General features: G+C 45.1%; 1 protein-coding gene across 2 annotated transcripts in view; it reads right to left on the bottom strand.

Annotated features, from left to right (window-relative positions):
* Positions 1-15,083, bottom strand: part of RPTOR (regulatory associated protein of MTOR complex 1) — a 304,649-nt gene that overhangs the window by 62,311 nt on the left and 227,255 nt on the right. For both annotated transcript variants that reach the window (XM_084646962.1, XM_084646963.1), the window contains exons 18-21: positions 14,112-14,229; positions 12,407-12,547; positions 11,755-11,913; positions 1,466-1,584 (exon numbers count right to left, since the gene is read on the bottom strand). In XM_084646962.1, coding sequence (XP_084503088.1) covers positions 1,466-1,584; positions 11,755-11,913; positions 12,407-12,547; positions 14,112-14,229 — 537 coding nt within the window. The remainder of the gene's footprint in view (positions 1-1,465; positions 1,585-11,754; positions 11,914-12,406; positions 12,548-14,111; positions 14,230-15,083) is intronic.

The raw sequence follows: 15,083 nt of genomic DNA, 5'->3' as shown, positions 1-15,083 counted from the left end.
AATTACCATGAAAATTTACCAGTCCTGGCACAACATTCATTACCCACCCTGACACCATGATGTTCGAAATTCTATGGCTCCTGCTGGCTAAGCAGCATTGTACTGCGCTAGTGAAGACATTTAGAGGACACAACCACCTCTCTGGTAGTGCTCATGGAGCTCTTTTTATAGCAAGGGAGTAAGCCCCAGAAAAAATAGGGAAGACAGGAAACGGAGAACCTAGATCTTCTGTATGCCCACACCAATCCTATAATTTTAGCAGAACTAGAGTTTCATTTTGCAAAGAGTCTAATAATTACCATGATATGGTCCAGAAAGGGGAGTCTGAAAAGCTTTAATTTCTCCCCCTCTGAATTTGAGATTTGCCAGTCTGATGCACAGATTTAGTCTGGTGCCTAAGTCACGAATGGGAGAGCTCAGTTCACCACCTAATGGGTGAAGTTATTCAATATCCAAAAAACCACAGCGCACAGACTTGAAGTCTGCAGGCTGACCCATGTGGGTATTCAAAACAAGTAAACAAAGGGTTTAAATGAAGAACTATCCTCTTAAGGGAAAAATGGACTTCAAGCAGGAGGCCTCCAACATTGAAATAGTGGATGCTGCTGCTGACATCTCTTACAGCCATGCTAGCTCAGGAGCTGAAGTCTAAGTGATGGGGCTAGTCATCAGAAATCAGTAAGAGACAGCATCTTGCTTTCGAATGGCTCATGGTCTTAATGCTGGAGCAACCGTGAAGGTGGAATCCCGCTGTGTGGGGAGGAGTGTGTCTAAATGGTGTTCCAGCACAATCCAGTCAGGGCTGTTGGTGATTAGAAGCACTGAAGTGGCCAGGTGCTTGGTTTCTGGTGGGAGGTGAGGGTTCTTATTACAGCTCCTTATGCTGCCAATTCGGGAGTACCACTGTCAACAGTCTCCAGGGATTTCTCATCATCCTCGCAGGATGAAATGTGATGAACATGGTGATTGAGGCCTGTATTGAAGAGGTGAGGAGTGGGAAGGGTGTCTGCATGCAGACTCACATGTACTAGTTCACCTAGGTTGGAGAGCCGTTGTGGCTTCAGTCTGCAGGCCAGTCCCACTTGCATAATCTACCTCAGTTTGCAAAGGAATAATTTACTGAAGTACCTGTATGGCATCACCCAGAGATTGATCTACTCGCTAGGCAAGTGAGCAAAACTCAGTTTTTAAGGCCCACAGGTAATAATGGCATCTCTGAAATAATTCCAGCCTCTCCCCCCAATAGTCTTTTTTTATTTGGCCAGGAGCTCATCTGAGTGTTTTAGTTTTAGAATGTTAAAGTTTCTTTTCTACTAGTACTGTCCTGGCTCAGACTGAGCTACAGTCACTTCCCATAGTTTTCCAACCAGACATACGCAGATTCAGTCTACCCACACTTTGCCTGAGTATGGAAAAAACCTCAAAACATAAGAGCTTAGAGATACATGAAGACTGGCAGTCATACCTTGTAGGCAATGCTGTTGAGCACTTTCATGGCCACATCTGAGACATCAGGATAGGGGTCAGCAGCCAGATGTAGGAGGACTCTCCAAATTTGGGTGTAAACACTATTGAAAGAAACTCCTAGGACAGAAAAACACGGAGAGCACACAAAAATCAAAAATCAGCACTCACCCCCAAGCCTCTGATGTGGACTAATTTCCTCATGAGACAAGAGCTGCTCTTGAACTTTACAATGGCAGTTAGAGAAGATCAAGGTAAGCACTCAAACCCAGTCCAAGAAATAGAAGAAAATTCCCACTGTGGGATCCCTTTGGGAAGTCTGCAAGGGTTATGGACAGAAAGAATATCTGCCCGGAATTAGCATCCAAAATACTTATTTTCTAGTCCCTTGGACCAAGCCACTTGACCATCTTAAGTCTACTCAATGGGTAGGAAGTCTGGAGTCTCTCTGAACAGATACATTTGTTAAAATCCTTTTGCCCTATTAAAGGTTAGCTACGCAGCTGATACGTTCAGGACTTTATACATTCCACAGGTGTATTTAACATGTAAATGCTAATAATGGGGTATCAGGGCTCTTCATTAACTTCCTCACTGTCAGGGTGGTTAAGCACTGGAATAAATTGCCTAGGGAGGTTGTGGAATCTCCATCATTGGAGATTTTTAAGAGCAGGTTAGACAAACACCTGTCAGGGATGGTCTAGATAATACTTAGTCCTGCCATGAGTGCAGGGGACTGGACTAGATGACCTCTCGAGGTCCCTTCCAGTCCTATGATTCATTTTACAGGGTGGAAGGTTGAGAGTCAATCCTTCAAACTGCAACTAAGTCAATTTGTTAATTACCAGCTTGATCACTGAATTTCTGCTGTTTAGTACATGCACTGGGAGGGAGTATAAATGCACCTTACACATCATATAAATAAGAGTTTGTATGATTGAGAAGGCTCCTGTGAACATTTTATTTGACTAGTTTTAGGCACATTAGCAATTTCTTTTACACCTCCTACATCATTTGCCATGTACTAGGGTTATAACACCAATCTTGGGAGCAGAGCCATTTAAGTATAAGGTAGTGACAAAAGAGAACTAAAATAGGATTTTCAAGTGAGTCACAGTGAATTGTAAATGGTGTGGAAAGCTGCCTAATATCCCCATGTGCTTCCCAAGGCATCTAAATATAAAGCTTTACATTAGGAAGATGCAGTCCCTTGGTTGACAAGCAAGCACTCACCTTGGATAGCTTCTATACCTGACGCTCAGGCCAAGAGAAAATAGATGCTGACGGTTCAGTTTTGAACTCTGGCCCACAATGAAAGCCGAATGCAGTTACAAGCTTGAGCAGCGCACAGACCGCACTCTTTTCCATATGCTTGTCTAGGTTACACAAGGGAATCTCCCTTTTGCCAGAAAAATTCACCATGATGTGACAGGGCATTCTGCAAACTGCAAGGCAGCAAGTAACTTCCATGGCCTCACACAACCTCCAAATTAAAGTGCCTCTCATCCCACCAGAGCCCAAGGGATTTACAAGAGTAACGTCTGTTAACACTAACAAGAGCTGTGTATGCAGATCTTTTGGCACTACACAGTTGACGACACCTTTTGAACAGTAACATGCTGGCCAGTGGGACCGTAGGCTGTCAGTATATCAAACTGTCACAAGCTTTCATCACTCTTCCAATACGTAGGGTTCACACAGGATCGTCACTGATCCTAGAAACAATTTGGGGCTACACAAAGATGAAACAATGTCAAATTTGCCCTTCATGATGTAATGGCAGGTGAAGATGAACCAGACTCCAAAAAGATTCATGCTCCATTTTGTCTCTATGTTTGCAGAGACCATAACCAGAAGTGTTCAAAACCAGGCAACACTGATACACTGGGTGCAAGTTTGGGGGAATAAGGGTTAGGTGGCTCTGCTTGGTGACGGGGAAGAGTGTAGCATGTCTTCCACTTCTGCACATCTAGGTTCAAATTCTGGCTTTGACCACAAGGCAAAAATTTATCCCCATCCTTAGAAGTTGTTTATTCATATTTAAAATAAAGAAAAATCATCAGAAAAAAAAGCAAGTCTCTGCTCCGGAGAAGACCAGGACTGCAATCCCAAAGATAATCAGAAGAAGATGGCACAGTTCCTGTGTTTGCCAGGCTAGAGGCAACTGTTGTTAGTCTGAGTTTTCACAAGCACCAAATTCACCTTGAAAACAACTCAAACAAGACAGACAAAGTGATAAAAGCCTGGGGAAAAAAGTGTACCATTCACGGACGCAGCCAGCCACGTAACACTGCTGCAAAGGCTCCCTGAAGCCTGCTCAGCTTTCTGCCTCCAATGCATTTGGGTCTGTGCTGGAAGTTACATAAGGGCTTCTGGGAATCTAAAGGGTTTGGTTTCTTTTAAAGAAAGAGTAAGCGGGTGGGGGGAAGAAGGTGGGAGCAGGAGGGATCTAGTTTTCAGTATTTCCAGCCCCTCTGATAACGCCCTCACTCATGACGCAGGCAGGAAGAAAAACCCCCAAGATACTTTTTATACATCTAAGCTTTGGGTGGGGATGGGGACGGGGGACTTCACCAATGCAATTCCTCATGCGCTCAACAGCTTCTGAAAAGAACAGAGGGAATTTCTATAAAGGCTTTTTAGACTCATTAGAGCTAGTGCTTGAAGGTGTGTTCCCAGCCCTCACTACAGTATTATTTTTTCCCTAACAAAAGTTGCTCATTGAATGGGTTCAGCTGAATGACGCATCTGACAGCTCCTTGTTAAACTTGAACCACCTGAGTCAGAGTGATAATGAAAGGAGATACGGACAGCAGGAGGGAACAGTGGTTTCATTTCATATAATGGACTACAATAAAAAAATCCATGAGACACAGACAAAGCACTAGGCAAGTGGGGAGAGTTAATTTAAAACGACAGCTCTGTAATTAGTTGGACTGATTCAACACTGGTTAAATAGACCTTGCAGTACCAGATTTACAAAATAATTCCTTTCAGCTATGAACGTCAAAAATAAATTGCCTTTCTTCACTGATTGTTTTGGTTTTGTACGGGCGTGCATAAGTCTTCATTCAATTTAACAGCAAACATCCGGGCAGCACAATTGGTTTAGATCTTTAGCCTTGCAACCTGAGTCCAGCAAGGGCACAGCTGTGCAGCACACACAAGTTAAAACACCAGTGTCTTTATTTAATCTCTTTCCTTGGTTGGGCTTTATCAGGTTTTTTGCCTCTTAAATACTGCAGTGATTCTAAACCTGGAGCTCCAAAATGAGATGCAGTCCACATCCCACAAATTGACCAAAACCTCAGCATCTGTGCATCTTCGATTGGAGACAACAGCTCTTACTAGTTTTTGCATGTTCTTCCTGAAGTGAAAAGCAAGTTTTGGACTGACACATACAGCTGAACTATTTCAGACCTAATAGTGAGAGGTATATGGGGATCCTGATACCCAATTCTCATCACTATTAATCCCACCTCTGCATTGTAATTTATCCCCCACCTCCCTCTTCTCTTCCCATGAGTAAAACATAAGATCCTGTGAGTCCTAGATTTGGATAGAGAAAAGATCTAAAATTCTGATGGCTCTGTGAACTCTACTTCAGGAAGTGTGAGTGGCAGCCCAACTCCTTAGGGGCAAAATACTGCATGACAGCAGCTGGAGAATTAACATTTCTTGCTGAAATTACACAGTTTATAGGTGGAACCCTTGGTCTATTCATAGGTAAGGCTATGAGTCTGGATTCCGTGACTTTCCGGGACCTCCATGACTTCTTCTGGGGCAGGGCTGGTGCAGCTGCCAGCCCTGGGGCTGCTGGAATGGCTGACCGGCAGCCAGCCCCAGAGCCACCGAACAGCTGACCGGCGGCCAAGCCTAGGGCCCACCAGAGCAGCGGTCTCTGGCCACCGGAGCAGCGGCCGGGGTTGGGTCAGTCCCCCAAGGGCTGGAGTACCAGTGGTTGGCCCCTACTGCAGGAGCAGCAGGGGGCTGGCGCAGCTGCAAGCCCCAGCAGCACTTTGTTTGTCCCGCCGCCCCCAGGGTATTTTTAGTAAAAGTCAGGGACAGGTCGTGAGCGTCCGGGAATGTTTGTTTATTGCCTGTGACCTGTCCCTGACTTTTACTAAAAATACCCATGGCCGAATCTTACCCTTATACCTGGGGTAACCTGAGGAGACCTCCCCACTCCAGCCACTCTGAGCCCTCTGACTGCTGGGCTCTTACTCTCTCAGGGAGTGCAGAGCAGTAGTAGTTCCCAAGGCTAAAGCTGCTCTAAGATGAAGCTGGTGATGGAATCTATTATAAGCGCCTTCCGAAAATACATGGCAATGCAGAGAAACGCTCAATGGGCTAGTCCCGGTGATGTAGGGGAAGAGTGGCTCAGGACGGCTGCCAAGCCCAGGGTTTCCCCACTGCTCTAGGCTGTGCAGTCTGCACCACAGGGAAAGCGAATGTAAAGCCCCCTCCAAGAGCAACCCACACAGCAGAGCATGGGCTGTCCAATGCTTCGCTAATCCCAGAGGAGACTTGAGGAAAAAGGTTCGTGCCCTTAAGGAGAGACCTCGGGGTCGAGGTCGTTATGAGCACAGTGTACAAAGGGACCTTCAGAGTCCAGCACCACTAACCCACTCCCCGTCTCCCTTACACGTTCCATCACCTGTATGGTTGTGGCCAAGACAACTCAGTTTCAACAATGGGGGGCGGGGAAGTGGGGGAAATATGCTGCTCTACTCCCATACTCCACGACCCCACTAGCTCCTCACTTACACCTGCGCCCTGGCTCTCCCAGCACTGCCCTTGCCCATCCCACCAGGCTTTTCCACCTTCTTTACGTAGAGCATGGCTTGTTATGGAACACCCTACAGCATATTTAGTGCATAAAGAAGTGCAATATTGCTTAAGTCTATGAGTGGAATTTAGTTTTCACATAATACAGTCAGTATCTTAGTTTACTATTTTATACTTACTAACAATATGGTCATTGCTGTCAGCTAATTACTCATCAGTGTAAATGTGCACTTACAAGGTTTTAAATGAATTGTCTAATTGCAAATTTAAGTCCATTGTCAGCGCTCCCTCTCCCAAGATCTGCCCAACTCTGTTCCCTCACTCTCCCATTTGCCTATGGTCTGCCTCCCCGCTTCTCCCTCCCAGTCTGATCACAATCACCTCTGACTGTAACTGTTGCTCTAAGCCAGTCCTTTAGGAGGGATTCTGAATGACATGGCATAGTCTCCCCTCCCCATCCAAATTAGATCTTAGAACTCTCCTACTGGAAAACAAAATCCATCTCCAGCATTTTATTGCTCCAAGTTTCTCCTTTCCTCTTTGATGAATGCGTTTGGCATTATCTTTCAAGCAATGATCTCCACTTCACCATGAGACACATCTAATGAGGGACTTTAATCATAGCATTTGGGTAGGAAAAAAAAGTGATCAATCTCATGGCACCCAACACCAATGTCTAATTTCTCCCCTTTTCTATTTAAAGAGGCAAGATTAATGGCTGGTAGATCTGGCTGTGGAAAGGGCTGCAATAGGTTTAGCCTCCACCCCAAACTAGCTGTTGTAACCAAAAATTCTTTCTGGTGCCAGCTTAAGGGCAATGGAAGGCCAGAAACAGATGACTCTTCTGCCCAAAACTACCCAAGGGACAGTCACCTGCCAGAACCCAGCTAATCTGGTGAACTGTACATGCACAGCTCAAGGACTCACTCCTCTTTCCTGGATTGCCCCTCAAAATATTTGAAGCAAAAATAAGAGGAAAATTTAAACGCTGAGCACCTTGTAGCAAAATGGCATGGGGTGCAAATAAGGACTCTTTAATAAAACATACCGCAATTGAGAAAGAAGCCCCTGAATGCTAATTAATCATAGCTGGATGTGTGTCTGAAGAATGTAGAGGACAGAAAGTTAAACTTTAGGCAAAAATGATCTGTATTTCCTAACATTAGGGGCTGTGTTTTTTTAAAATGGATCTGACCTGTTCCTCCCAAAAATCCTTTTTCATTTCTTCCCCTTTCTCAAACACCTGGCATGGCCACAGCTATAAAACAAGTCCCTACTGCTCCTTCCACCTGCCAGAGGGGCAGGCACTAAAGAGCAATGTCGGGTGTGTTTCCTCAGACAGGGCAGATGACAAGCAAGGCTCTTGCTTAGTTTATACCCACCTCTCTGAGCCGCACATGGCGTCCATTCTTTGTTGCAAATTAAGGATTTAAGGAAATAACCTGGAAGGAAGATGGACAAAATTGGCTGCCTCTAAAGGGGGCTCAAAAAAGAAAGAGAATGGTGATGTTTTAATAACTGGGCCTACAAATTGACCTGCATTGTAAACTCAACTGTGAGAAGTGAGTGAAAGTTTCTAAAGTGTCACAGTCATAGAATCATAGAAGATTAGGGTTGGAAGAGATCTCAGGAGGTCCTCTAGTCCAACCCCCAGCTCAAAGCAGAACTAACACCAACTAAATCATCCCAGCCAAGGCTTTCTCAAGCCTTAAAACCTCTTAGGATGGAGATTCCACCACCTCCCTAGGTAACCCATTCCAGTGCTTCACCACCCTCCTAGTGAAACAGTGTTTCCTAATATCCAACCTAGACCTTCCCCACTGCAACTTGAGACCATTGCTTCTTGTTCTGTCATCTGCCGCCACGGAGAACAGCCTCACTCCATCCTCTTTGGAACGCCCCCTCCTTCAGGTAATTGAAGGCTGTAATGAAATCCCCCCTCACGCTTCTCTTCTGCAGACAAAATAACCCCAGTTCCCTCAGCCTCTCCTTGTAAATCATGTGTCCCCGCCCCCTAATAATTTTTGTTGCCCTCCACTGGACTCTCTCCAATTTGTCCACATCCCTTCTGTAGTGGGGGGACCAAAACTGGACACAATATTCCAGGTGTGGCCTCACCAGTGCCAAATAGAGGGGAATATTCACTTCCCTCAATCTGTTGGCAATGCTCCTACTAATATAGCCAAATATGCCGTTGGCCTTCTAACAGCAAACAATAACCTCTAACAGCAAACATTGATGGGAAAAGGGAGAAAAGAGAGACAAAGACTGAATTAGTCTAAATGAAAAGGTCTACTAATTTAACTCAAGGACTGTGTTAAGATCATGCCTAGTAAACAAGAGAAGTGTGAGACCAGAAATTAATGGACTGAAGTTGGTGTATCAGAAATTAGGCCTAATTGGTGAACAAAATAATGAGGGGATGGGCTATTCCACCCATCTTTCCCTTTTGGGGTCCATAAAAAAGACTTTTGGGGAAAAAATACAGACAAAGAGATGCAAATGCTAGCTAACAAAGATGAGAGGGGGGAAAGAGGGGGCGCAAGTTTCTCCATCATGGCTACCACCCCCACCATCTCCTGGGACCCTGAACCTTCTTCATTCTAATATCCTGAATGATGTCTGTATAAGACGAGACCAGAGAGAAGGTCTCAGATGACACTGTAATCTCCACCAGCTCCGATTAAATCCCAAATATCACCTGGGATGAGAGACACTGTCACACACACACCCGTTGTGTGTTCTCTTCCTTCCCCACCTTATTTGTTTTCTTTCCTATCCCTCTTCTTTTGCCTTCTGTTTAGTAAGTGTCTGGGTTAGCTGACCAAGGCGGTATATTTTATAACACTGCAGTAAATCTATGGCCAGAGAGGCAGATAAAGGCAATGCCCTGAACAACTCAACACTGGTACAAGTTTGCCAGGGCTTGGAGTAGCTAATAAGACCATCTGCCATGCCTGTGTTTCTCCAGCAGTGAGCTGCAAGGCAAAATGAACACAAGAGACAGATTTTCTGTCTTTGTTGTTCTTTTCTCTTCCCTCTTATGTACGTTTGCCTTGTGCTGTCTTCTAGGAACAACATCAGCACCACCACCAGCTTCTGCCCATCTCAGCTAACTTCTCCTTTCCCCAGAAAGACAGTTATTACCATGTTTAATACCTACTAAGAGAATATCAAACAAGGGGCTTTTTCCTTTAGAGATTCTACATTTAAAGGGAAAGGGAACAAGGAATGTTGGCAAAATGAAAGGCTTACTTTGTACTCTATATTTCAATTTCTTTAACTGTTTTTGCTTCTTTTCTGAATCTTTAATAAAAGGTTAAAAGGATTTTTAATAATGTGTTTGCCATGGTATTAAGCAGGCTCAGGTCTCTGTACACCAACCCCCGAACCTTATTTAACAGTATTTAATGCTGGACAGTGAAGGGGTCATGTTAACACCACTGACTCTTGGGCCCATATATTCCATCTGAATTAACAGTAGTCTCAGCTGGCCTTGTTAGTTCAAGGAGGGACACTACAGGATCAACTTAATCCCTGGCCTGCTGCATGGCAACAGGTCGCCTGAACACAGTGGGCAGAGTTCATGAAATTCTGAAAAAAAAAAAAAAAAAATTCTCTTGGGACCTAGCACAGAGCAGCTTGGGAGACTGCAATTCTTTAGCAGAAATGACAAAAACTCCAGCTTTAAACAGGCAAATGCTGAAGGTAATGGGATTCCGTGTAAGTTATGAATTTTGAAGACTTCTATAAGCTATGTTGTTTACAGCTGGATATGAGCTCTTCCTGATTGAATATGAATGAGGGAGGCTTTGGAGCATTGCTTTTTCTTTTCTTAAGTTTCCCCTCACTCATCTCCAGCTCATTCCTAGACTCTTTCTCAACTGCGCTGTAAAGCTCTTCTGAAACACAAACAAACCATCAAGCAGGTTGCAGCTCCTTCCAGTGGAAAGATAGGTGGGAGAGTCAGCAAGGAAAGGGAGCTAAGGTTTTAACCTGCCACAGGGACAACAGCATTCTAGCAATCCTGTTGTGCCCACTCAGAAGGGACCAGGGTCATTATCTGTTACGTCATGTGACTGGATTGTTCAAGAGTCTAACAACGATACTTTATTAGGATGGGACACGATTAATTTTAAACTGTCTCAAGGGCCTGGGGACCCTCCAGTCATCCATTAATGGTCTACAATAGATGTCAATTGATCTGTTTGGTAGCAGGATCCCAGAATATTTCTAGTACTGGAGTGTGGCGTGCAGGGTTTTCATTCACCAATTTGCTACAGGTTATTAACTCCTCCATATGACAACGTTGGATAGGGATTTTTTAAAGCTAGGAGAAGATCGTGGACCCACACAACTGACCATAATGGAAGGATATGAGCCTCCCGCATCATTTCTCTGATGTGCGCTTTCTCCAGCCCACGGAGCAAGCGTCCGTTCCACACACTGGGACCCTTGCATGTTGGCTGGCTGTGCTCTTACCACCCCAGTTTGAAAAGATGATCAGCTAAAGAAAAATGTTGCTGTAGCTATCAGACTTGCCTAAAAAAGCCATCAGAAAAATAATCAAAGAACTGAACGAGTTTAGCGCAGAACTTCCAGTTCAGTTTTATACAAAAAATGCCAGACGACATCAAACATGCAAATCATCCATGTGCTGTGGAAATGCAAGTCCATTTCCCTTCCTCCTTCGCTATAGGCACCAACATCTCAACTCTGCAGCATTCAGTGTATTACCAAGAGGACTGAGGCTCCAGGGCAGAACAGGACTGTTTAGCTTTGGTGCTCTGCAGATCAATAGATGCTGCAGCTGGTGTTCTCTCACCTTTCTCCAGGAGGATGTAGTTGGGGAGGTAATGGATGTAAAGTGATCACCCATGATACTCTTTGTTCAGAGCTCATTTCTGTAAAATGCCAAGCTGTCTTGCCAACTAATTAGGACAAAGCCAGGGTTTTTTCCTTCTCACCCCCCATGTAATAATGTACAAACGCACTTAGCTGGAAAATCAATTGGGTAAGGCTTCCTCGGAGACTATCAAGGTTTGAAGACTGTGCTGTGTAGCAGACTAAACCCAGCTTACATGAAAAGCAACTGAGGGTAGAAGTCCATGCCACTGAGCCCAGATATCAGGTCCATGGAATGAAGAGCCTTCCTACCATTTCCTAGCCCATGAAGCTGCAGGGGCTGTAAGATTCCAGTAGATGCTACCCTTTTCATGCTCAAGTTCTTAGCAGGAATCCTACCCTTTGTAACATAAGATAGGGTTACGACTATAGAAATGCAGCTATGTCGTTGCTACATCCCATTCCCTGCCCTACCTCCCAAGACCTTCAGGTTAACTCCCGTTCTCCTTTCTTCATACAACCCCACTCAGATAGCATGATTGCACGTACCCACAAGGAAAACCCTTGCTGTTACAATGTGACCTATCTCGAGCCAAAACCAGAGGCGGGTAAAGAAAGTAGGAAATGCCAAGGGAAGATGGAAGAGCCCCTACTCACCGATCAGTGAATTCAGCGAGGAGTAGGAGCTCACTCTTCTCATCTTGTCGATGGTCTCAAATGACAGGATATACTCCTCGTTCTCAGGGCTGCCCAAGGTGCTGCTGGCACTGCTGCTTGTGCTGAGATTCCCGGGAGAAAACGCAACAGAGCTGCCAGCTGCCGAAAGGGACGTAGGGAGACACAAACACAAACGCTACCAACAGAACCGTTTTTGCTCAAGCATCAGCTGACCGTTATGAACCCTGTGACATTCAACAAGTGAACAGAAATTCCTCTGGTAAAGCAAATCCACCAAGCCCTCTTTTTGAACACTGAACATTTAATTAGAGGGTAAGCATCAAGGCTTCAGTAGTGACTCAGGCTGGTGAAAACCACATGCATCAGAAGGTGCCCTGCTTGGTCTCCAGTAGCTCAAAGTCAATACTATTGAACAGAGAATTTCAGCCTGTTAGGGTTAAGGTTAAGGGGTTCCCTATATCTCCCCTCGGGGCTGGCAACTGGATACCATGCGATAACACTTAGTCAGCTCGAGATGCTTTCCACGTGAGATTTCACAGCAGGGAAGAACTCGCAAAGGAACAAAGTAAAACAAAGTCTCACGTGAGACAAGAGGTAAGAAAAAATGAAAGCATCTTGAAAGCCATCTTACATTCTTCGTTCAAGCTGAGGTTCTGCAGAGACTTGTTCAGGTTCCTAGCCGTGGTGACCGCTCGGATGTTCCCATAGGAGCTGACGGAACGAAGTCTCGGAGTACATGGACCATCTCGCACTGGCGTCAAACTCCCACACTCTGTGTGGGCAAGGTTTAGCCATTGTACATGTCATCACAAGAGAAACCGGGGAGCAGCCATCCCACAGCAATGTAGTGTGATCAGTGCAAATGGTTAAAACAATTTAAAACCAACAACTGACAAGAAGGGTGCTCAGTCACGGCCAGCTGTCCTTAAACAAAGAGCAAATTATGATAAAGGGCTGGTATCTTTACTCCCCCTGCCCCAATCCTCTCTGTTCATATAAAGGACAAAGACCATAGCACCATGTTTCTTGGGCCGTGGTCCTTACACATCCCATAAGCTAAGCAGGGCCAAGCCTGGTCAGTCCCTGAACGAAAGACAAGAGGAAAAATAGGGGTGTGACAGGCAGTGGTTCTGCTGACCCTTCCCTCCACGCCAATACCGAACTAATGCCCAAACATGATCCTGGAGGGGACACCTTTCAGAGCCTTACATCTGAATTGCTGATCGCTTCCGCTCACTAACAATCTGGGAATATTTTCCATAATAAAGGATTATTTAATCCTGGTTTTCCTGGCCAAATTTCACTTCATGCCCTGAAAACCTGCAATTTCAACTGGAAAAGTCAGGGTTCATTTCCATTCCTAACAGCACTTATGTAATGTTACTGCTGCAGAACATCTGCTGCATTCCCCTACAGCGATGGGAGCAGTGCTTCCTGAACATCCCGCTGATAAAGTACTTTGGCATCCTTCTGGATGATGAAAAGTGCTATGGAACTGTAAGGGATGATTATTTTCTGCAGCAGAAAGGACAAATGGGGGAAACTAGTTCTCTAATATGATTCACTACTTCAGACGAAGAAGTGATTAATTACTGATTGCGGAAATAGTTCATCTTCTCTTCTGCAAGTTCCTGTCGCAACAGTTCTGTTATTCCTGGTGAGTTCCAATTTATTTAATTTCTAAAAAATGAAAGGCCAGCAATAATTTCTCTAGGACCTTCAGTTCCTCAAATGAAGCAAAATACACAAGGAAGAAAGAGATGGGAAAAAATAGCACATCAAGCACCGCGGAGCAGGATCACAAACCAAAGGCTTTGGAGCATGCAGCCCCACTGCAGCAGGACATAGCAATATGAAGGTCTTCACGGTCTCCTGTCTGAGTCTCTCAAGTAACAAACAGTTGGACTGGCTCACTGTAGAACAATGAGGATTCTCCTTGGCAGCATCAATTCAACAGCCTGAGAGCCTCAAGTCCCCTGTTTACCCAACAAGTGCAACATGGGTAACATCAGTGCAAGCTTCACTGCACTGTCTTGACAACATGCTTTAACCCGCACCTGCAGAAATCTCTTCTCAGGGGAGCAGGGATTTCAGTCTCCGTGACTCCCTGGTGAGCCAGAAGCACGTTTCAGTCTTTTCAGAGGGAGATCTCCCTGAGATGCAGTTTGGCACTGTAATGCATTTTACTGCAGAACAGGTGTGAGAGTTGCCCATAACATCATTAAACTTTGTAGCACTGGTGCCTATAGGTCATGCAATCAAATTCCTCAGCTAAGACTCCCAAGCACTATAAGGATCAAAACTGCCCCTGGCCATGAGCAGAGGAAAGGATGTACCTGTGGTAGCTGGAGAGGGCAGAGGATAATTCTTCTCTTCTTCCATAAACTGCAAGGCAACAGTGCAGAAATTGCTCTCATACTGAACCACTAGGTGACTCAAAGCCACCACCAGCTCCTGGGGATAGAAAGCAGAGAGAAACAGACCTTTGATTAGTGTGTGTGTGTGTGTGTGTGTGTGTGTGTGTGTGTGTGTGTGTGTGTGTGTGTGTGTGTGTGTGTGTGTGTGTGTGTGTGTGTGTGTGTGTGTGTGAGAGAGAGAGAGAGAGAGAGAGAGAGTGTGAGTGAGAGAGAGAGAGAGAGAGAGAGAGAGAAAAACAACTGGCTGCAAGGAACATATGTGTCTGAAAGAGGGGAAACAACCGGCCAATAGGCCATGCCAGAATAATTCACAATATAGAAGAAAGGATACCCAACACCAAAACCCAACAATCAAAGCAGAGGGGATATTAATCACTGAAAATGCAGGGATTCTCTCCTGTCAGGAAAAACAGCCTGCTCCAGGCAGGAACCACTGCCTGTCAAGAAATCTGCCATTAGAAATAAAGCGCATCCGTCAGATGGACCCTTGTCTGCCTGGAACAGAACTCTAGCAAAAATTCAAAGAAGAGTTAGAGGGAAAAAACTCTGATTTAGAATTCCTGTGTTGTGTTTCAACCAAAGTAAAAGGGCTTTTAACAAAGACGTGAGTGTAAATTAGGCTTGTGTGCACCAGGGGAGCACCAATGAGACCAACAGAGTTTGTACAAATTCTACTATAGTTTGTCAAAGTGCAATTTATTAAAGAGGAGGTTACTTACTGAACTCGAGGTTCTTCCAGCTGTACGGTCCCTATCAGTATTCTACATATGGGTCCACATGTGCGCCACACGCCCGAGGCTGGAAATTCTTTAAAGCGGTGTCTGTTGGCCCATACATGCACAGCCGTGCTCCTTGTGCTCTCAACTGAGGGTGTACGAGGCAGTGTGGGGC

This window comes from Lepidochelys olivacea (genome assembly GCF_965140295.1).
Source record: "Lepidochelys olivacea isolate rLepOli2 genome assembly, chromosome: 14".
Classification (NCBI taxonomy): domain Eukaryota; kingdom Metazoa; phylum Chordata; order Testudines; family Cheloniidae; genus Lepidochelys; species Lepidochelys olivacea.
This window is presented reverse-complemented; position numbering and strand designations above follow the sequence as displayed.